This window comes from Lithobates pipiens, unplaced genomic scaffold, assembly GCF_037356315.1.
Source record: "Lithobates pipiens isolate NorthernLeopardFrog02 unplaced genomic scaffold, aLitPip1_a1.2 Scaffold_16, whole genome shotgun sequence".
In the NCBI taxonomy this organism is placed as follows: Eukaryota; Metazoa; Chordata; class Amphibia; order Anura; family Ranidae; genus Lithobates; species Lithobates pipiens.
Window position 1 is genome coordinate 600,764,403 of NW_027507748.1, and position 24,208 is coordinate 600,788,610.

At 48.1% G+C, this 24,208-nt stretch overlaps 1 protein-coding gene across 3 annotated transcripts in view; it reads left to right on the top strand.

Annotated features, from left to right (window-relative positions):
* The window catches only part of RNF17 (ring finger protein 17), an 881,806-nt gene that overhangs the window by 136,827 nt on the left and 720,771 nt on the right, over window positions 1-24,208 (top strand). For all 3 annotated transcript variants that reach the window (XM_077483977.1, XM_077483979.1, XM_077483978.1), the window contains exon 5: window positions 14,006-14,049. In XM_077483977.1, coding sequence (XP_077340103.1) covers window positions 14,006-14,049 — 44 coding nt within the window. The remainder of the gene's footprint in view (window positions 1-14,005; window positions 14,050-24,208) is intronic.

Below are 24,208 nucleotides of genomic sequence, written 5' to 3' on the forward strand. Positions count from 1 at the left end.
ACTGTTGATAGCAGTTCAAGATGTTACGGAGAACAAATTATTTGCTTGGATCTAGACTATTCCCTCTCAAACACTACGGTCGCCATCTGACTCTATACTACACTCTCTAACCCACATCTTCAATCTCTCCCTCACCTCTGGCATTTTCCCCAATGCTCTAAAACATGCACTGGTCACCCCCATACTTAAAAAGCCATCCTTGGACCCTACCAATCCTAACAACCTACGCCCTATCTCCTTGCTCTCATTTTCCTCTAATCTCCGTGAGCGCCTGGTTTACAACCGAGTGACTACTTCATTAAAAACAACCTTCTTGATCCCCTTCAATCCAGATTTTGCCCTCAACACTCAACAGAAACTGCTCTTTTAAAACTCACAAATGACCTACTAACTGCAAAAACCAACGAGCACTATTCTGTACTCCTACTTGTGCTCTTCAGTGGCTCTCATCCTATCTATCCCAACGCACCTTCATTGTCGCTTACAATTCTACTTCCTCCACTCCTCTTCCCTTCTCTGTCGGAGTCCCTCAAGGTTCTGTTCTTGGAACTCTTTTATTTTCAATCTACACCTCTTCCCTGGGTCAGCTGATAGCCTCTCACGGCTTTCAATATCATTTCTACGTTGACGACACACAAATCTATCAGTCTCCTCACGCATCACTAACTTACAAACAGACATATCTGTATGGATGTCACAACACTTCCTTAATCTCAACTTGTCCAAAACCGAACTTATAATATTTACTCCCCCACGCGCCTCTTCCCCTGACTTCTCTGTCAAGAGTAATGGCACAACCATCCACCCATCCCCACATGTCAGGGTGCTAGGTGTTATCCTGAACTCTGAACTCTCCTTTCAGCCCCACAGCCAATCACTTTCCAAAGCTTGCCGCCTCAACCTCCGCAACATCTCTAAACTACGTCCCTTTCTAACCAATAAAACCACAAAGCTCCTGATTCACTCCCTGGTTATCTCTCGCCTTGACTACTGCAATTCCCTCCTCATTGGTTCACCTTTAACCACTTCGTGCCCACACCATTTCTGACATTTTCTCTCCTACATGTAAAATTCCTAATTTTTTTGCTAGAAAATTACATAGAACCCCCAAACATATGTTTTTTTTTTAGCAAAGACCCTAGAGAATACAATGGCGGTCGTTGCACGGTATTTGGGCAGCAATTTTTCGAACAGGTTTTTTTCAGAAAAAAGTTTCATGCTTAAAAAAAAAAAAAAAAACAGTAAAGTTAGCCCAATTTATTTGCATAATGTGAAAGAGGAGGATACGCCGAGTAAATGGATACCCAACATGTCATGCTTCAAAATTGCACGCGCTTGTGGAATGGCGCTAAACTTTGGTGTTTAAAAATCCCCATAGGCGACGTTTTAATTTTTTTTTACTGGTTACATGTTTTGGGGTACAGAGGAGGTCTAGAGCTAGAATTATTGCTCTCGCTCGAACGTTCGCGGCGATACTTCACGTGTGGTTTGAACACAGTTTTCATATGTGGGTGGGACTTGCGTATGCGTTCGCTTCTGTGTGTGAGCTCACGGGGACAGGGGCGCTTTACTTTTTTTTTTTTTTTTTTTTGACACTTAAAGTGGTTGTATACCCACATTTTTAACTTTTCCCTACAGGAAAGCCTATAATACGGCTTACCTGTAGGTAAAAAAAATATTCCCCCTCGGTATGCGCCGCTGACTGCAGCGGCGCATGCGCACAAGGGGTTTCTCGCCATCAAAATCCGGCAGCAGCCGAGCGGCCGGACTGAAATCTCCCGCGCGCATGCGGGGGAGTGACGATATCGCGGCTCCGGCCACTCACAGCGCCGGAGCCGCGATACCCGGAAGAAACGCCGAGGGAGCATGTCAGCTCCCTCGGCGTGGATCGAGCCAGATGTCGGGGCCTCGTTCTAAGGTAAGTATTTTATAATGAGCTAGTATGCGGTGCATACTAGCTCATTATGCCTTTTGCTTTGCAGGTTTAAAAAAAAAAAAAAAAAATGTGCGGGTTTACTACCGCTTTAAAAAAAAAAATTGATGACTTTTATTCCTATTACAAGGAATGTAAACATCCCTTGTAATAGGAATATGGCATGATCGGACATATTGACAGTGAGATATGGGGTCAATAAGACCCCATATCTCACCTCTAGGCTGGAAAGAATAAAAAAAAAGATCCTGGCTTCCCTGCCAAATCGGCGCCGTTATTTTGAATACCGAGGCCGGGCGTGATGTCCTAACATCGCGCCTGGCCTCCGAATGATCATAGAGACTCCGGGGACGATCTGGTCCGCCGGAAATCTCTATGGTAACTGGCGAGGGCCGGCGAATCCTGTCACCGACTCACTGATGGAAGCGGTGAGTTGGTACAAGCACCGGAGGGCGGCGGGAGGGGGGCGTCCCCTCCCACCGCCCGTAAGAACGATTAAGCGGCGGAACAGCCGCTATGATCATTCTTATGGTGCAGGGAATCGCCGGCTGAAAACGCCGATATCTGAATGATGTCTGTGGCCTCAGGCATCACTCAGATATAACCACCGAAAGCCCATGACGTCAATAGACGTAGTATGGGCACCAAGTGGTTAAATAGACTATCCCCCCTTCAGTCCATCATGAATGCTGCTGCCAGACTCATCCACCTTACAAACCGCACAGTGTCTGCTACCCCTCTCTTCCAATCCCTCCATTGGCTGCCACTTGCCCAACAAATTAAATTCAAAATACTAACACTTACAAAGCCATCCACAACTCTGCCCCCAGCTACATCACTAGCTTATTCTCAAAATACCAACCTAATCGCCCACTTAGTTCCTCCCAAGGCCTCCTGCTCTCTAGCTCCCTCATCACCTCCTCCCATATCCGCCTCCAGGACTTCTCTGGAACTCACTACCCCAATCTGTCAGACTGTCTCCAAATTTATCCACTTTTAGTCGATCCCTGAAAACGTTCCTCTTCAGAGAAGCCTATCCTGCCTCCATCTAACAACTTCACTATTGTCTCCATTAGCTCATCCCCCACAGCTATTAACCTTTTGTATAACTTGACCCTCCCTCCTAGATTGTAAGCTCTAACGAGCAGGGCCCTCTGATTCCCCTTGTCTTGAATTGTATTGTAATGTCTACCCCAATGTTTTAAAGCGCTGCGTAAACTGTCGGCGCTATATAAATCCTGTATAATAATAATAATTTGCTTGTGGAGAGGTGTCGGTGGTACTCAAGACCAAGGATCCCAGGCTGAGTCCCAAACTCAGTGTCCTGGAGTTTGTACTGGCATTTGGCTTCTTCAGAGACATTGTTTGTTCTGTCAGTTCGGGTGGGAGGGAGGAGTTTGACCTATAACTCCACAAGGACTTGGCACACAAGTACGGTGGTTTCGCTTTTTTATAATCAACGTTCCTTTGCCGCAAAAGTAGTGGCTACTTGGGCCCAGTTTCTGGTGGTGACGTGTTGGGGCAATATCGATATGGAACTGTTTTGTAGGCATTTTGCTAACCAGAAATCTCCTGTATGTGCCAACTGTCAGTCATCAGCTCATACCACAGCTTGGTGTCCAAATTGTGAGTCCTCCAGTCAAATGGGGACCTCCAAGCAGGTGACTGGTGCTTCCTCTGGTAGCTCTGGCCAGGTGGACAAAATTGGTAGACTTATTCGTTATCTGGGCAAAGCGCAGCTATGCAATAATTACAATTACACTGGGTGCAACTACAACCAATGCAGGTTGTTGCACATTTGTTCTAATTTTTCAGAGCCCACCCTAAATCCGCCTGCCTTGTTAAACCTTTCAGTACTTCATGTCTATGCCAAGTCAATATCTCCTTGCTAGGGGGTTACCTAGAAAACCACCCATCCCCAGCATGCAGACAATTTTTTGCTGGAAGGTTTTTCTACAGGCTTTCACACTGGCCTCATCACTCTTCCAACCGAGTCCTTCGAGTGCAATAATTTGAGGTCAGCGGAGAATCATCCTGCCATTGTCGATGAATTGCTGCAAGCGGAAGTGTCCAAGGGGTTCCTGATGGGTCCTTTTCTATCTTCACCATTTTGTATGTGGAGGGTCAGCCCCATCGGGGTGGACTGGGGTAAATTTTCAAATATTGTTTGATTTATGACTTGTCTGCGCCTCATTCATCTCATGTCCCTAGTCTTAACCACTGGGCACTTAAACACCCTTAATAACCAGACCAATTTTCAGCTTTCGGTGCTCTCGCATTTTGAATGACAATTACTCAGTCATGCAACACTGGACCCATATGAAATTTTTGTGCTTTTTTTCACACAAATAGAGCTTTCTTTTGGTAGTATTTAATCACCGCTCTGTTTTTTATTTTTTGTGCTATAAGAAAAAATACAGAAAACTTTGTAAAAAAAAAAAAATGAATTTTTCTTTGTTTCTGTTATAAAATTTAGCAGATTAGTAATTTTTTTCTTCATAAATTTTGGCCAAAATTTATACTACTACATATCTTTGGTAAAAATAAGTACAAATTGGTGGATATTATTTGGTCTTTGTGAAAGTTATAGAGTCCACAAGCTATGGTCCCAATTAGGGATGCACCGAAATTTCGGCCGCCGAAACATATCGGCCGAAAATGCCCTTTTCGGCAATTTGCCGAAAGGAAAAAACGGCCGATAATTGAGCCGAAAATGGGGCGGGGCCTGGGGCAGAACTCCGCCCCCTGTCCCTGGTGCCGCCCATGATGGGGGTGAATAACGCAGGACCGATTCAGCCAGCGATGCCCCTCTGCAGTGAAGAGAGCCGTCTGGTTGAATAGAGCGCCGGGAACATCACAGCTTTAATTTCAATTTCAGTTCCTCGTCGCGCGCCGTCACACACAGCCCCTCCCCCTTGTCCGGGGAACTTTGATAGACAGATCACCTGTCCAGATTGGACGGGTCATCTGTCTATCAAAGTGCCTGGACAAGGGGGAGGGGCTGTGTGTGACGGCGCGCAACGGGGAACACACAGCTATTGAAATTAAAGCTGTGATGTTCCCGGCGCTCTATTCAACCAGATGGCTCTCTTCACTGCAGAGGGGCATCGCTGGCTGAATCACTGTGTGGGCATCGCTGGCTGAATCACTGTGTGGGCATCGCTGGCTGAATCACTGTGTGGGCATCGCTGGCTGAATCACTGTGTGGGCATCGCTGGCTGAATCACTGTGTGGGCATCGCTGGCTGAATCACTGTGTGGGCATCGCTGGCTGAATCACTGTGGGGGGGGGGCATCGCTGGCTGAATCACTGTGGGGGGGGGCATCGCTGGCTGAATCACTGTGGGGGGGGGGCATCGCTGGCTGAATCACTGGGGGGGGGGGGCATCGCTGGCTGCATCACTGGGGGCAACACTGGCTGCATCACTGGGGGCAACACTGGCTGCATCACTGGGGGCAACACTGGCTGCACTTATCTCTTTTATCATGTCGCCAGTCTCTGACCACCTCCTGTACCATGTCACCAGTCTCTGACCACCTCCTGTACCATGTTCTCTGTCTCTGACCACCTCCTGTACCATGTCCCCAGTCTCTGACCACCTCCTGTACCATGTCGCCAGTCTCTGACCACCTCCTGTACCATGTCGCCAGTCTCTGACCACCTCCTGTACCATGTCGCCAGTCTCTGACCACCTCCTGTACCATGTCGCCAGTCTCTGACCACCTCCTGTACCATGTCGCCAGTCTCTGACCACCTCCTGTACCATGTCGCCAGTCTCTGACCACCTCCTGTACCATGTCGCCAGTCTCTGACCACCTCCTGTACCATGTCGCCAGTCTCTGACCACCTCCTGTACCATGTCGCCAGTCTCTGACCACCTCCTGTACCATGTCGCCAGTCTCTGACCACCTCCTGTACCATGTCGCCAGTCTCTGACCACCTCCTGTACCATGTCGCCAGTCTCTGACCACCTCCTGTACCATGTCGCCAGTCTCTGACCACCTCCTGTACCATGTCGCCAGTCTCTGACCACCTCCTGTACCATGTCGCCAGTCTCTGACCACCTCCTGTACCATGTCGCCAGTCTCTGACCACCTCCTGTACCATGTCGCCAGTCTCTGACCACCTCCTGTACCATGTCGCCAGTCTCTGACCACCTCCTGTACCATGTCGCCAGTCTCTGACCACCTCCTGTACCATGTCGCCAGTCTCTGACCACCTCCTGTACCATGTCGCCAGTCTCTGACCACCTCCTGTACCATGTCGCCAGTCTCTGACCACCTCCTGTACCATGTCGCCAGTCTCTGACCACCTCCTGTACCATGTCGCCAGTCTCTGACCACCTCCTGTACCATGTCGCCAGTCTCTGACCACCTCCTGTACCATGTCGCCAGTCTCTGACCACCTCCTGTACCATGTCGCCAGTCTCTGACCACCTCCTGTACCATGTCGCCAGTCTCTGACCACCTCCTGTACCATGTCGCCAGTCTCTGACCACCTCCTGTACCATGTCGCCAGTCTCTGACCACCTCCTGTACCATGTCGCCAGTCTCTGACCACCTCCTGTACCATGTCGCCAGTCTCTGACCACCTCCTGTACCATGTCGCCAGTCTCTGACCACCTCCTGTACCATGTCGCCAGTCTCTGACCACCTCCTGTACCATGTCGCCAGTCTCTGACCACCTCCTGTACCATGTCGCCAGTCTCTGACCACCTCCTGTACCATGTCGCCAGTCTCTGACCACCTCCTGTACCATGTCGCCAGTCTCTGACCACCTCCTGTACCATGTCGCCAGTCTCTGACCACCTCCTGTACCATGTCGCCAGTCTCTGACCACCTCCTGTACCATGTCGCCAGTCTCTGACCACCTCCTGTACCATGTCGCCAGTCTCTGACCACCTCCTGTACCATGTCGCCAGTCTCTGACCACCTCCTGTACCATGTCGCCAGTCTCTGACCACCTCCTGTACCATGTCGCCAGTCTCTGACCACCTCCTGTACCTTGTCGCCAGTCTCTGACCACCTCCTGTACCTTGTCGCCAGTCTCTGACCACCTCCTGTACCTTGTCGCCAGTCTCTGACCACCTCCTGTACCTTGTCGCCAGTCTCTGACCACCTCCTGTACCATGTCGCCAGTCTCTGACCACCTCCTGTATAAAAATATTTTTTAAAAACAGTCATTTTTGGTATCGGTGCTGTTTCGGTATCGGTTTCGGTTTTCGGCCTAGTGTATTTTTCATTTTCGGTATCGGTTTTGGCACCAAAAAACCCATTTGGTGCATCCCTAGTGCCAATATCTGAAAATTGATCACACCTGAAGTACTGACGGCCTATTTCAATTCTTGAGACCCTAACATGCCAGAAAAGTACAAATACCTCCCAAATGACCCCTTTTTGGAAAGAAGACATTCCAATGTATTTAGTAAGAGGCATGATGAGTTTTTTGAAGTTGTCATTTTTTTCCCCCCCACAATTCTTTTCAAAATCAAGATTTTATTTTTTTTCTTTTTCACAAAATTGTTATATCAGTTTATTTCTCACACACAGCATATGCATACCACAAATTACACCCCAAAACACATTCTGCTATTACTCCCGAGTACGGCGATACCACATGTGTGAGACTTTTACACAGCGTGGCCACATACAGAGGCCTAACATGCAGGGAGCGCCATCAGGCGTTCTGGAGCACCCAGGACAATTCTGACATTTCTCTCCTACATGTAAAAATCATCATTTATTTGCTAGAAAATTACATGGAATCCCAAAACATTATATATGTTTTTTTAGCAAACATCCTGGAGAATACAATGGTGGTTGCAACTTTTTATCTCGTATGGTATTTGCGCAGCAATTGTTCGAATGCTTTTTTTTTGGGAAAAAAAAGTTTTGTGCTTAAAAAAAAAAACAGTAAAGTTAGCCCAATTTTTGCATAATGTGAAAGACGAAGTTACGCTGAGTAAATAGATACCTAACATGTCACTCTTCAAAATTGCACATGCTTGTGGAATGGCGCCAAACGTCGCTACTTAAAAATCCCCATAGGCGACGCTTTAAATTGTTTTTACTGGTTACATGTTTTGAGTTAGAGGAGGTCTAGGGCTAGAATTATTGCTCTCGCTCTAACGTTCGCAGCGATACTTCACATGTGTGGTTTGAACACAGTTTTCATATGTGGGCGGGACTTGCGTATGCGTTCGCTTCTGCATGCGAGCACATGGGGACAGGGGCGCTTTAATAAAAAAAAAAAATTATTGTTCATTTTACTTTATTTTAGTTTGACATTTTTTCCCCCCCAAAATTAATTTTTTTGATCACTTTTATTCCTATTACAAGGAATGTAAACATCCCTTGTAATAGGAATATGGCATGACAGGTCCTCTTTACAGTGAGATGTGGGGTCAATAAGACCCCACATCTCACCTCTAGGCTGGAAACCCTGAAATAAAAAAAAAGATTCTGGCTTTGATCGTATTGGCGAGTCCGTAGAAGCACCATAGGGCGGCGGGAGGGGGGGGGGGGGGATGTCTATGGCTGGGTATTGCAGGGTATCACCGACTATGGCTGGGTATTGCAGGGTATCTCTGAGTATGACTGGGTATCTCCTAGTATGGCAATTTATGGCAGGGTATTGCAGAGTATTGACAGGGTATTGCAGAGTATTGGCTGGAATTTTACTGCAGGGTATTGGCGGGTACTGCAGGGTATTGGTGGGGAATTGGGTTAAATTTCGGTGAGCAGCGATGTGGGCACTGCAGATGCAGCCCACATCGCTGCTGACACCGATCTCTTTCCCCCTCCGCTGTACCGATCATAACATGACGCCGGTTTGTTTACAAGTGATCACTCCGTCATTTGAGCGATCACGTGGTAAACTGCCGCAATCCGTGATGCGCCGGGTCCTGTGGACCCACGGTCACGGATGCTCTCGAGTGCACGCCCCCAGGGGTCGTGCAAGAGCGGAATTCTGGGAGGACGTCGTATGACGGCCTCCCAGAGTTAAACAACCGCCCTGTAGCTGTCGTTCGGCTAGGGGCCGGTTAAGTGGTTAATTCACTCAACCCCTCGGAAGAGTTCTCACTGAAGTATTCCTCAGTGGATTTGGCAATCCAGCATATGGTGCAGTTAGGCAGGGGTGTTTGGCTGTCCAAGGCTGATATTACTGATGCGTTTAAACTTCTTCCCATCAGTCCTGCTCTCTGGCAATGGCATGGCATCAAGTGGTGCGGTCAGTATTATTTTGCTACTAGATTAACGTTTGGGTCTAAAAGTTGTTTGATACATTTGCTCAGGCCCTTCACTGGATGTTGGAGAATTGCAAAGGTTGTCAGAAGGTAATCCACTATCTTGATGACTTTACTTTTGGAAAACCAGATGAGCCACCCGGGGATCTGCATGCGCTGGCAGGACTGTTCTCAGATTTAAATGTCCCTCTAGCTGCACACAAGATTGGAGGGCCCATTGAAAATCATCACTTTTTTGGGGGGATTACGCTCGAAGCCAATCTCATGGTGGCTAGCCTGCCCTGGGAGAAGTTGGTTAGGATACGGCAGACCATTCATCGGTTGGTCCGGTCACCAATATGTTCTAAGAAATGCAGTCTCTGTTGGGGGTGTTAAATCACGCAATGAGAATCATCCCGCAGGGTAGGGAGTTTGTGTCCAGGTTGCTGGCTATTCTTCTGCAATATCATGATTCTGACAAGTTTCAGCTGATACCCCAGCGGATCTTATGTGCGATCGGTTCCTGTGTGACTGGAATGGTATTTCCATGTTCATTCCCCAGTCAACGGTTAATTCCCCTCAGAGTTTTTTCGGACGCCGCTGCCACGTCAGTCGGTTTTTCGGCCATTTTTGTTCATCAATGGTTGTCCCCCTGAGGTTTCCCACCTGCCAAAGTTTGCTCTGACCTCAGCTTTGTTTGAAATCTATCCCATTCTGGCAGCAGCAGTCACTTGGGATTCGGTTTGGTCTGGTTATTCAGTCATCATCTTTACGGATAATTTGGCCACAGCCAAAATTATCAATAAAGGCAGATCGGGGTCCCTTCTGATCATGTCATTCGTGCGTAGGTTGACTTGGCTGGGCTTGATGTACAAGTTTAATTCTCGGGGTGAATTTATCAGTGGGAATCTCAACGGTGCGGCTGATGCTTTATCCCGTCTTTATATGCCTCGATTTTTCTTGCAGCAGCCGGAGGCAGAATAAACGGGCCAGCCTGTCCCCCCCCGTACTCGCTGTTGGTCATGGACTAAGCCAGGGCTCGACAAAACCCGGGCGCCAGGTCGCATTGGCGACTAGAATTAGCGACTGGTGCCTGGGGCAGCACAGCTGGGGGTATCCTGTCTCCGTGGACCCCCCCAGCGTGATTGCGTCGGGCCGCGCCGCCGGCGGCCGGTAATTGAGCCCCCGGCTTTGAGGCCTTCTGTGATGCTAGCTATTCCCTTCTGTGATCCTATTCCTTCTGGAATCTGGCGCCCTCGTGTGGTGGCCGTTGGAATTACAACCATTAATGCTAATAGATCTCCTTCCATTTACTTAGAACACCTAAACATTACATACATATATACATACATATACATATATATGTATATGTGTATGTGTGTGTATATATATATATATATATATATATATATATATATATATAATATACACTTTTTTTTTTCTTTTTTATTCTAACACCCTAGAGAGTAAAATGGTGGTTGTTGCAATAATGTCTGTCACACCATATTTGCACAGCGTACTTACAAGCGCACTTTTTTTGGGGAAAAAATAATTTATTTAATAAAAAAAAAATAAGACAACAGTAAAGTTAGCCCAATTTTTTTTTATATTGTGAAAGATAATGTTACGCCAAGTAAATTGATACCCAACATGTCATGCTTCAAAATTGCGCCCGCTCATGGAATGGCGACAAACTTTTACCCTTTAAAATCTCCATAGGCGACGTTTAAAAAATTCTATAGGTTGCACGTTTTGAGTTACAGAGAAGGGCTAGAATTATTGCTCTTACTCTACCGATCGCAGCGATACCTCACATGTGTGGTTTGAACATTGCTTTCATATATGCGTTCGCTTCTGCACGCAAGCTTGGCGGGACAGGGCGCATTTAACATTTTTTATTTATTTTTTCTTATTTTAACTTTTATTTTTATTTTTTTTCACTGTTCTTTTAAAAAAAAATGTGTGTCACTTTTATTCCTATTACAAGGAATGTAAAAATCCTTTGTAATAGAAAAAAGCATGACAGGTCCTCTTATATATGAGATCTGGGGTCAGAGAGACCTCACATCTCATATTTACACTAAAATGCAATTTAAAAAAAAAATCGTCATTTGAAAAAAATAAAACAAATAAAATGTCCCTCTAATAGCTATGGGCAATGACTTGGAGACAGGTGGGGGGCTGGGGGCTATCTTCCCCTCACTCGTCTCCATGTCAGGCCAGGGACAGGTCCAGATCGCCGTCACGGACTTGGCTCCTAACTTTTTTAGCTGGCTCCTAGATTCCAAGCAAATTTGTCAACCCCTGGACTAAGCACATTCCGGGCTCAGGTGATCTACCTGTCCAATAGGTCATTGTCCAGGAATACGCTAAAAGCATACACGACGGGTTGGAAGACTTTCCTCAGGTTTATGGATTTATACCCTTCTGATTGCCCTGAGGACATCTACCATGTCATGTCTTTCTCTGCGTATTGCCACAGTGAGCTGACGTTAGCTGCTAATACTATTAGGATATATTTATTGGGAATTCAACATTTAAGATCCCTGCAGGCGCCAAACAGTGCTTCCATTTTTGCTGCTCACCCTCTGAAAGCCATGCTCAGGGGTATTCAGAGGACCCAGGGGAGGGTTCAGTTGTCTCAGCAACCTATCACTGGTCAGAATTTCCAGGGTTTTATCGGACCTGCGATGGTCTTCTCCTTTCAGTGCAGGTCCTCGCTTAGTGCTCAAGGCTGCCATTTATCTTAGTTTCTTCGGGTTCCTCTGACCCGGGGAGGTGTCTCAGACCAGCTGTCATACTCCGGTTCTGCTCAGAGGTAGTCACAGTTACAGCTGCCCAACAGTAAGAATAGACAAACTGGTCAGGGGTTTGTGGTGAAATACTACCGTACGAATAGCGCTTGGTGCCCAATTGAAGTTCTCGACTCTTTGCAATCTATTTGTTACAACTCCTGTCAATAGCCCTCTGCTCCCGTTTCCCACGCATCCTATTACTTCAAAACAGTTCATTTCGTATGTAAGGATTTTACTTGCCAGGTTAGCTGTAAACCCAAGGCGATTCTCTGGTCATTCAGAATCGGGGCATCATCTGCGGCTTCTAAACAGGAGGTCCCGTCTTACATTATTATGCACATGGGGTGCTGGTAGTCATCCTGCTATAGCAGGTAGATTCCCGAACCTCACACGGAGGTTAGTAGGGCGTTTGTTACTTTATTGGATTAATTGTTATGTATTTCATTAAAGCTTCATACTTCACCTATCTTGTGTCTTTTGACCTCTTTTAGGCATGCCGACCAGCGAGACCGAGGCACGCCACAAGTCTTGATAGTTAGGGTTACCATATGTCGCAAGACTGACTACAAGTTCGAAGGCTGGCCGGAGGGGGTATATATCCCTCCTCCTCCTACAGGTCCCTTGTCGGCTTGGTTCTGGTTTCCCCACCCTCCCGTTCCCCATTTTTCCATTTCATTTCATTCACAACACGTTATCTTACGCTTATTCAGGGTATGTCCTCTTTTAGGCATGCCGACCAGCAATACCTAGGCACACCACAGGTCTTGGTAGATAGGGTTACTGTATGTCGCGAGTGAAGATTCTGATTACAAATGTCTGTTTATGCCTGGCGGTTCATTAGGGTAAATAGAGGGGTTTTCTGGCTGGAAAAACTGACAGGCGAACCTGATCTGTACCTTTGTTTGAAAGGGACCTAAGGCCTCATGCATGCTAGGCATCAATCAACTCTGCTTTTCAGGGGATTTGACTTTTTTTTTTTTTTTTTGCCATCTCTAAACATTTTTCTGTTAGTCTGTATTCATGAACACAAAAGTGTTTGGGGATAGCAAAAAAATACCAGGGCCAGCAAGTTCAGAACAGGAACATTTGGCTGCAAAAAAGTGCCAGATGTGCTCGGATGCTCCAACCCAATACCTGGGCAGTAAGGGGTGATTGGTGCATCAGTGGGGGTAGTTGCAATCATTGATCTCCCTGTATAGATTTATTATATAGCAGCTGACCAGCCGCTTCATCCCCCTTTTCAGTTGCTTTATTGAAATCTATACAGGGAGATCAGTGATTGTAACCCCCCCCCACGATCACCATCAACTGTCCTCCATGCTCTTCTGGTCCCCTGCCATATCCTCCGATCCCCAAGCATGTCCACCGTGCTCCTCCGGTCCCGTCAGGTCCTCCCCTGGTCCCCCCATGTCCCGGATCTGTCAGGATAGTGAGCGGAGGAAGGAGTCGGTAAATCTGCCATTTATGGTTCCTTCCTTTTGTGAATGAACTGGAGGAGATCAATGCAGTTGAGGCCACAGAGAAAGGGACTCTGTGCCCTCAGTCCCTTTTGTGTCTCAAAGTGGAGATGTCAGGCCCCCCCAGATGATGAAATAATAATAAAAAAAAGGTAAATTTGTAATGAAAACAAAATAAATTACGACACTGTCTACCCCCCGCAAATTAAAAAAGCAAAAAAAAAATTTTTTTCTGGTACTCGATCTTAAAGTGGTATTGTTGCAACCCTACTGGCTAGGCAAATGTCCTGTGTGCATGGTGCCGAAGTGTTAAAACAAGAGGGTCTGCACGATAACCAGACAAACCATTTCAGAAAGGGAGAACAGGGATTGTAGCCTCTGTTTCTGTCAGTACAAGCGTCCTTTATGCAACCAAGGGTCCATTGGCTGCAGTTGCAGTCACCAAACTGGGTTTTCCTTGGGTTTTTTGGCTAGTTTTATCTTAAATTACATTTCTTTTTCTTTGCACAAGATTTTGAAATATTTCTTTCTTTTTCCCTTTGTGCTTTTTTCTTGTAATTCTTTTATGTGTAATACTTTTTATATTTCTTTCTAGAATCTGTGAATACACAGCACATGATGAATGTTGATGATTTGCAGGTAATATGTCTGTAGTGGTTTAACTCCAACTCACTGACAAATGTGCATGATTAACTTGAAAATGTGCGTAAACCTCCCGAATCAGTTTTTGCTTTCAGAAAAGGGCCTATACAATGAAATCGAAAAAATTGCAATCATTTTTTTTTGTACTAGATTTAAAACATCTGACACATTAAAGTAATTTAGGTGTAAAGAAACACAATGTGATCTCCGCATTTTTTTGTTAAAAAATAAAGGTCAGGCCTCAAAACTGCCTGCACCCACAAAATGGCAAACTACAGTTAACACCATAATGTACTCTTTTAAAGCGGATGTCAAGCCTCCGCAATAAAAAACCTCTGCAAGACAAATGCATAATGAGCTAGTATGCATAGCATACTAGCTCATTATGAATTACTTACCTGAGATCGAAGCCCCTGAATCGGTCCTCATTCCCCTCCTTCCCCGCCATCTATACAGGAGTGACTTCCGGGTATTGCGGCTCCGGCCAGTCACAACAATGTCGCTCCCGTGCATGCGCGCTGGCGCCGCCACTAACCTCATGATTGCAGTTAGAAACCACACGTTCAGTGCGCCTGATGTCTACGGCGCATGCGCCGTAGACATCGGTGCCAGTATTTCTGCAAATATCTCCTAAACCTTTTAGATTGGGGAGATATTTCTTGCACCTACAGGTAAGCCTTAATCTAGGCTTACCTGTAGGTTAAAGTGCTTGTAATGGCTTTACAACCACTGTAAGGTGAAAAACCCTCCTGTGGCGCTGCAGCCCCTCCCCAGCCCCTTTTTTACTTACCTGAACCCGATTCTTCGCCGGCCTGGAACAAGCTTGTGTCCTGATTGGATAATTGATAGCACCGCAGCCATTGGCTTCCGCTGCTGTCAATCAAATTCAATGATGGGAGTGGAGCTGAGTCATGCATTCTGTGAATGGACACAGAGGAAGGACTTGGGCGCATGCCCACATTGGTGTCCACGGTAAGAGAGCTTCTTCAACGTGGTTACTCGATACGGGGAGGTGCCAGGAGCGCCGCTGAGGGACCCCAGAAGATGTTGTTCACAGCCACACTGTGCAAAACGAACTGCACGGTGGAGGTAAGGAAGACATGTTTGTTAAAAAATAAATAAAAACCAAAGCTTTATAATCCCTTTAACAAAACTATAGGCCTCATTAACGTAGTCATTTTAAGGTGTGAGCTGGTATCCGTTCTGTTGTTGGGTCGACAATGGATAATGCTTTTTTATCTTTTTTTACTGTATATAGTGTTTTGATTTAATTTCCTGTCCCATAATAGGAAGTTAGAGGACCCCAGTGTATAGCCAAAACTAACATCCCCATTGTAATATTTCCCCTCAATTTTTTTTTCAATGCCAGACAAATAAAGAGGGTGAATCTGCCTAATAGGGAGCAGACAACAATAAAAACTGACAAGGGTTCTTATTCCTCTCCACTCTCCAAAAAATTGCCTTTGGTGACACGTTAAAGAGGAGTTCCACTGGTTAAGTATAAAGTCTGCAGCTACAAAAAATGTAGCTGCTGACTTTTAATAAACACACTCTCACCTGTCCCATGATTCAGTTTGTGACTTCACAGCGCTCTGTGGCCAGGCAATATTCTGGGACCTGTGACGTGTCCCAAAAGATTGCAGGGAGGGAGGGAGGGGTCGCCTAGGGGGAGAGGAGGAGTCGCCTAGGCAGCCAGAAGACACAAGGAGGAAGTGGGACAAAAGGTCCTCTTCAAAACCAGGCCAATTGTGTCACGTCAGGGGGCGAGGAGCACTTTTGGGTGGAACTCCGCTTTTAAGATTCATACACTTTTTTTCTTGTATTCACCGACCGACACAGTTTCTCTCTTAACCACCTCAATATAGTGCACTTACACCCTCTTCCTGACCAGACCAATTTTCAGCTTTCAGCGCTCACATTTTGAATGACAATTACTCAGTCATGCAACACTGTACCCATATGAAACGTGCGTCCTTTTTTTTCACACAAATAGAGCTTTCTTTTAGTGGTATTTAATCACTAGTGGGTTTTATATTTTTTGTGTTATAAATAATAAAAAAAATATATAATTTTGTGGAAAAAAAATGCCCTTCTTTGTCATAAAATGTTGCTAATTAGTAACTTTTCTTCATAAATTTTGGCCAAAATTTATACTGCTACACATCTTTGGAAAAAATAACTCACATTAGTGTATATTTGGTCTTTGTGAAAGTTAGTCTACAAACTATGGTGCCAATCACTGAAAATTGATCACATCTGATCAGGCCTTCAGTACATCAGGTGTATCTCTTCTTGAGACACTAACAAGTCAGGAAAGTACAAATACCCCCCAAATGACCCCTTTTTAGAAAGTAGACATTCCAAGGTATTAAGTAGCATGGTGAGTTTTTTTAAGTTGTAATTTTTTCCCTTTTTTTATATATTTTTTACAAAATTGTCATATCAGGTTATTTCTCACACACAGCATATGCAGACAACAAATTACACCCCAAAATACATTCTGCTACTCTTCCCGAGTATGGCGATACCACATGTGTGAGACTTTTACACAGCATGGCCGCATACAGTGCACGAACATTGACGTGGCATTTTCAGACGTTCTACGAGCAAAAATTACACATCTCATTTCACTGCCACCTATTACACTTTTGAAGGCCCTGGAGTACCAGGACAATGGAATTGCCCATAAAATGACCTCACATTGGAACGCTAACACCCCAACGTATAATCTGTGAGGCATGATGAGTCTTTTGAAAGGTTCATTTTTTTTTTCCAGAAGTTTTTGGAAAACGGCCATTTTTTTTTTTTAAACAAAGTTGTCAATTTATAAGATATTTTTAACACGTAGCATATATATATAGCAAAAATTACACCCCAAAACACATTCTGCTACTCCTCCCGAGTATGGCAATACCACATGTGTAGGACATTTACACAGCCTGACCACATAGAGAGGTCGAACATTGAAGTTGTACCTTAAGGCATTATAGGAGCATAAATGACGCATCTCATTTGATTCCTACCCATCACAATTTTGAAGGTCCTGGAGCACCAGGACAGTGAAATTACCCACAAAATGACCCCATTTTGGAAAGCAAACACCCCAACGTATATTCTGTGAGGCATGGGCTGCAAATAGGTACTCTGATGGCCTGGTGACTGGTATTTGGGTACTCTGAAGGGCGGTGATAGGTACTCGGGTACTCTGATGGCCTAGTGACTGGTATTTGGGTACTCTGATGGCCTGATAACAGGTAATTGGGTACTCTGAAGGGCGGTGTTAGGTACTTGGGTACTCTGATGGCCTGGTGACAGGTACTCGGGTACTCTGATGGCCTGGTGACAGGTACTCGGGTACTCTGATGGCCTGGTGACAGGTACTCGGGTACTCTGATGGCCTGGTGACAGGTACTCGGGTACTCTGATGGCCTGGTGACAGGTACTCGGGTACTCTGATGGCCTGGTGACTGGTATTTAGGTACTCTGAAGGGCGGTGATATGTACTCGGGTACTCTGGCCTAGTGACTGGTATTTGGGTACTCTGATGGCCTGGTGACTGTTATTTGGGTACTCTGATGGGATGGGTACTCGGGCAGTCGGTTGGGCTGGGATGGCTACTCTGATGGGCTGGAATGGCTACTCGGATGGGCTGGGACGGGCACTCTGACGGGCTGTGAGTGGCAGGTACTATAATGGGTGGTGACAGGTCCTCTCTATGGGGGGGGGGGCGAGCAATCTGTGTGCTTGATGTGTACTGTAAGCGGTAACGAGATGTTACCGCACTCTCCTCCTCACACACGATCAGTGTGTGAGGAGGAGAACGTGGTAACATCTCGTTACCGCGTTTTTTTTTTACATTTAGTGATCGGCTGTGAAAGGATCACGCCAATGGCTGTTTACCAGCGTCGTGACGAGCAGTGTTCCCGGTAACGCCGCCACCGGCGTGCACGTGCCGTGCACGGTGGGGGTGGGGCCATCTGTTATCGGCCGTGACTTCATCACGGCTGATCACGTGGTAAACAGTCGTGCCCAATGGCTGTTCACCCCCCTCGGTGGCGAGCAGTGTCTCCGTGACACGCCGCCACCGAAGGAACGGATGCACACATTCCCTGTTTTAAACGAGAGGACGTATATGACGGCCTCCCGCCACAATAGGTGCGCCGCCTGACTGTCATTTGAAGGCCGGCGGTCAGCATCTAGTTAACCACTGGGTTGTTGCGCCCACCTTCAGGAGAATAGTAGGCATTACTATGTAACACACAGAACCTTTACAGTTCCGACCAAGGGGCGCTCCCCCGGGTAACAGCCCTCCAGCCTGCCATGCAGTCATCAGTTTATATTTAGCCTAGTGAAGGAGAAGAACCTAGAAACCCTGACTGGCCCATCGGTCCGTCTTTTTATTTTATTTTTCTTTTTTTTTTGGTCTGCAGAAGCTTGGCTTTTTGCGAAAGCAGATCACAGGATCTATTGTCTATCAACAGCCGGCTGGGTGACAGGCTGGATACCCTTATCCTTCTAGTCTCCCCAGTCCGACCATTGAGTGTGTGCAGGTCGCAGCTCCGCGCTAGGCCGGCCACAACGAAACCTCAGCTCCAGAGGTGGCTTTTATGCTCCGGGCACACATATGACCGGGCTACTGATGTCTGCATCAGTGTGCCGGGCCAACAGCCACCCTGTACTGATCAGTGTGTGGGTCTGTGATGGAATGCCTCCCAGCTCTTCAGGACTGGTAAGTACAGCTCTCCCTGCCTCGGTGGGGCTGAGCAGCTGGGCAGTCCCTAGGAGGTCGATTCGGGGGTCCCCTCTCTCCTCTCCCTGTCCCTTTCCCTCTCCCTGGGGGGATGCTGCTGAGTCGTGTGTGTCTGTGCTGGGGCTCTCCGGGGGGGCTGTCACCTGGGGGGGGGGGGGGGGAGGGTGGAGGCGCTGGCTGCCTGTGTCCTGTTTTCCAAGCCCCTGAAAGGTGTCTGTGAGGCTGTGCTTGTGTCCTGTGCAGCGCTGTATCCACCGCCATTATTCCTCTGTCCCTCATGGTTCTGCATTAGGCGGCCATTTTAGGTGTGGGCAAGTGAAAGCATGCTATCCTGTATTTCGGTGGCCATTTTCCCTGTGATTGTCCTATACTGGAAGTTGGTGGCCATTTTCTATGGCCGCCTGAACACGTTTTTCAGTGTTCTCTAGCGGCAGTATGTGCTCCTGTGCTCTGGTGGCCATTTTCCTTGTGTTTAATGTCCTTATACTGGACGCTGGGCGGCCATTTTCTTTGAGCCTGAGCACACTACAGAGCGGTTTCAGCGCCATTAGCAGCTGCTTCCACAGACACAGGGCTGTTTCCTCTGCACCTGAGAGCCACCAGACTACAGGCACTATGTGCTGGATAGCGCAGAACCCCTCAGGGTGGTGAGTCCTGCAGTAAGGAGTGTGGGACCGTCCCAAGTCCCCTTCGGGTGGCAGACAGGGTAGGGTCAGCATGGCTTCAGAAACTGGTGTTTCTTCCCCTGAAATCCAGGCATTTGCAACCGAGTCGCCTGCGGACTGCGGCGCAGTGCCCATGGACACCTTATCGACAGTCCTCAATTTGTTTGTTGCCAAGATGGATGCGGTGCGTGGGCACAACGGTGCTAAAAAGCGTACCCCCCCCCGTCCTCTGGGTAGAGCTCTGACGCAGACTTGGGTCCTTCTGAGACTGGTGACCCCTGCTTTGTCTTGTCAGATGATGCTGACCAGGACCGATGAGATAGTGAGGATGAGTCCCCGTCTGGGTCCGTGAGCGACAAACCGCTGGTTGGAGCACTTATCACTAGGGGTGCACCGAATGGGTTTTTGGTGCCGAAACCGATACCGAAAATGAAAAATGCACTAGGCCGAAAACCGATACCGAAACAGCACCGATACCGAAAATGACTGTTTTTAAAAAATATTTTCATACAGCAGATGGTCAGAGACTGGGGACATATTACAGGAGCTGGTCAGAGACTGCAGGCATGGTACAGGAGCTGGTCAGAGACTGCAGGCATGGTACAGGAGCTGGTCAGAGACTGCAGGCATGGTACAGGAGCTGGTCAGAGACTGCAGGCATGGTACAGGAGCTGGTCAGAGACTGCAGGCATGGTACAGGAGCTGGTCAGAGACTGCAGGCATGGTACAGGAGCTGGTCAGAGACTGCAGGCATGGTACAGGAGATGGTCAGAGACTGGGGATATGGTACAGGAGCTGGTCAGAGACTGCAGGCATGGTACAGGAGATCAAAGCAGCCTCACCAGTTCCCCCTCAGATGCAGCCTGCCTGATAAAAATACATGCACAGTGTTTTCCATGTATTCCAATGGCTTTAGTTCACACCATGCAGTCAGTTTCCGGTGTGGACTAGAGCCATTGGAATACATGGAAAACGCTGTGCATGCATTTTGTGCAAAAAAAAAAAGCACACGGAACTGCATCTGGTGTGAACTGGCCCCAAGCAAGCTACCTGGTTCCGTTCCAACAGACTTCTATTGGGAATGCTCATATCTTTACCTCTACTAGCAATAACTTAACCCTTCCCTATTCTATCACATGGCGATAAAAAACTAGCTGGGTCAAAATTAGGGATGCACCGAATGGGTTTTTTGGTGCCGAAACCGATACCGAAAATGAAAAATACACTAGGCCGAAAACCGATACCGAAACAGCACCGATACCGAAAATGACTGTTTTAAAAAAATATTTTTATACAGGAGGTGGCCAGAGACTGGCGATATGGTTCAGGAGGTGGCCAGAGACTGGCGATATGGTTCAGGAGGTGGCCAGAGACTGGCGACATGGTTCAGGAGGTGGCCAGAGACTGGCGACATGGTTCAGGAGGTGGCCAGAGACTGGCGACATGGTTCAGGAGGTGGCCAGAGACTGGCGACATGGTTCAGGAGGTGGCCAGAGACTGGCGACATGGTTCAGGAGGTGGCCAGAGACTGGCGACATGGTTCAGGAGGTGGCCAGAGACTGGCGACATGGTTCAGGAGGTGGCCAGAGACTGGCGACATGGTTCAGGAGGTGGCCAGAGACTGGCGACATGGTTCAGGAGGTGGCCAGAGACTGGCGACATGGTTCAGGAGGTGGCCAGAGACTGGCGACATGGTTCAGGAGGTGGCCAGAGACTGGCGACATGGTTCAGGAGGTGGCCAGAGACTGGCGACATGGTTCAGGAGGTGGCCAGAGACTGGCGACATGGTTCAGGAGGTGGCCAGAGACTGGCGACATGGTTCAGGAGGTGGCCAGAGACTGGCGACATGATAAAAGAGATAAGTGTGGTGTCCCCTCGTGTAGCCAGTGTTTCTGTCCCCTCGTGCAGTCAGTGATGCAGAAAGAGAGGAGAGCCGCCTCTGCCGTCTGGATCAATAGAGCGCCGGGAACATCACAGCTTTAATTTCAATAGCTGTGTGTTCCTCCGTCGCGCGCCGCCGCATACAGCCCCTCCCCCTAGTCCGGGGAACTGTGATAGACAGATTCCTGTCCAATCTGGACGGGTGATCTGTCTATCACAGTTCCCCCGAACGAGGGGGAGGGGCTGTATGTGACGGCGCACGACGGGGAACACACAGCTATTAAAATTAAAGCTGTGATGTTCCCGGCGCTCTATTGATCCAGACGGCGGGGGCGGCTTTCCTGCGCTGTACACCTCCCGTGATGGGCGGCACCAGGGGCGGGGGCGGAACTCCGCCCCGCCCCATTTTCGGCTCAATTATCGGCCGTTTTTTCCTTTCGGCAAATTGCCGAAAGGGCCATTTTCGGCCGATATGTTTCAGCGGCCGAAATTTCGGTGCATCCCTAGTCAAAATCAAGATTATTATTATTTTTTTATATGGTCAATAAAGTGAGTACAGCCTTTGTCCTGTGACCTGGTTTATATAGCATGGCTCCATTCACACTAGTGGCCAGAGGTAGATAGTCTCAGAGGCAAACAAATGACTTTTGGATGCAGCAGCACTGTGGGCACAAAAAACTTGATTTAGCTGCGGACAAAACTCTGCAATGCTTGCCCTGGGCACACTCTTTCCCCCTTATGCAGTGTCTAAATGCAGCCTCACCCATGCCCGGATCTGTGCGGTGATCTCCGTGTGTCACGGAGCTGTGCATTGAATTTCCTGGGCGGCTGCAGTAACATTGTCCCGCCTCCTGTAATCACGTCACGCTGATTCAATGTCCCGCCATTGGATCAGTGTACCGTCTGTCACAGGAGGCAGGACATTGTTACTGCAGCCGCCCGGGCAATTCAATGCACCGCTCCGTGACACACGGAGATCACCGCACTGTCGGGCGGGAGGAAAGGAGGAGGGAGGACGGAGTACAGAGGACTGGGGACGAGTCAGGAAAACACCCGTGCAATGGGCGGCACCAGTGGGCGGAGCCCCGCAAGGCCCCACCCCCATTTTTCGGCCCCATTATCGGCAAGATTTTCCTTTCGGCGTTTTGCCGAAAACACAATTTTCGGCCGATATGTTTCGGCGGCCGAAATTTCGGTGCATCCCTACTTATCACAGCTGTGTGTGATACCCTGAAGATTCAGGAGCCAGCAGATTCCCTTGCTGAGGTAGTGGTCCCTTTTGGGTCCCGTAAGCCAGCCTGTTAACCTAAGGTGGTCCCGTATCTAACTTATTTTGACAAGTTTTTTTTACAAGGAATGGGGTCGACCGCAACGGACCTTTCAGTTCCCAAATACATGGCGGTGCATTACCCCTATGAGGAGAGCCTTCTCAAAAAGTGGTCGGCTCCTCCGGTCGTGCACCCCCCATTATCCAGGTTAAACACTAACCACGATTCCGGTTGAGGGGACTCTTGCATTTAAGGATCCCACGGACAGGAAGGCAGAGGCAGTAGCTCGTTCCTTGTTTACGGTTGTGGGGTCAGCCGTGCGACCAGTACTGGCATCCGAACTTGTGCCGCAGACAAAAGTGGGCAGTGGGCAAAACGGTTTCATCGCGATTTGGGGGAACAGGCTTCTCCTGTCTGCGTGGAACTAGCAGACCAACTAGTGCAAGGCCTTAAGTACATTTGTGACACGGCCCTGTTATCCAGGGCTTCAGTGTCAGCAGTGGTGCTGAGGCACATGATTTTGTTAAAATGCTAGTTTGCTGACCAGGCATCTAAAAAAGCCCTGATTGATCTTCGCTTCCATTGCGACCGGCTCTTTAGAGCCTCTTTGGATTACATTATTAAGAATGCCACAGGTGGTAAGAGTACTCTACTCCCACAGGCCAGGAAGGCTAAGGAGCCACGCCATAGGCAAGGGCCCTCTTTTTCCGCTCGCAAATGGCTTTTTTGTCCGCCCAGAGCTTCGGCTAAATGTCCCCAACCCGACATGGCGACTATGGAAGGACAAATGTCCCTGGAACTGCAAGCCTACCATGCCTGCAAATAAAAGTGCTACCGCATGAAGGTTTGCCCCCACCCATGTCTCGGGTGGGGGGGTCGCCTTCAGGAGTTTGCAGCCCGGTGTTCCCCTTGACTGTCCGACCAATGGGTCTGCGATCTGATTTCCACAGGCTACAAGATAGTTTCTTTCTTGGCCACCAAATAGATTCTTCCCCTCCAGCATACCCGTTTCGCCGGCTCTCCGGGAGGCCCTCTTGGGGGCAGTAAGGGACCTGCTGAATCGTAGGGTGACTGTACCTGTTCCAGAATCGGAACGTTCCCGGGGGTCTACTCAATCCTTTTTGTAGTTCCCAAGAAGGAAGGGGTTTGGCCTATTTTGGATCTAAAAGCCCTCAATCACTTTGTGAAAGTACAGAGGATCAGAATGGAATCCGTTTGCTCAGTAGTCGCTGCACTCAATCAAGGGGACTTCCTTAGACATCCAGGATGCGTATCTGCACATACCCATGCGCCTCCGGCATCCAAAGTTTCTTCAGTGCGCAGTCGGGGAAGCCCACTACCAGTTTGTGGCTCTCCCCTTTGCTTTGGCATCAGCCCCCCCCGAGTCTTTACCAAGGTATTGGCTCCAGTGTTGTCATTGCTGTGGCAACGTGGGATCGAAATGGTGGGATACCTAGGCGATCACCTCCTGAGAGCATCTTCTGCCTCAGTTAGGAGGATGTGGTGATCGCCATGCAGACCCTGCAAGAGTTTGAGTGGCTGTTAAACCTAAAGAAGTCAGTGGTAGTACCGCCCCAGCGTTTGAAGTACCT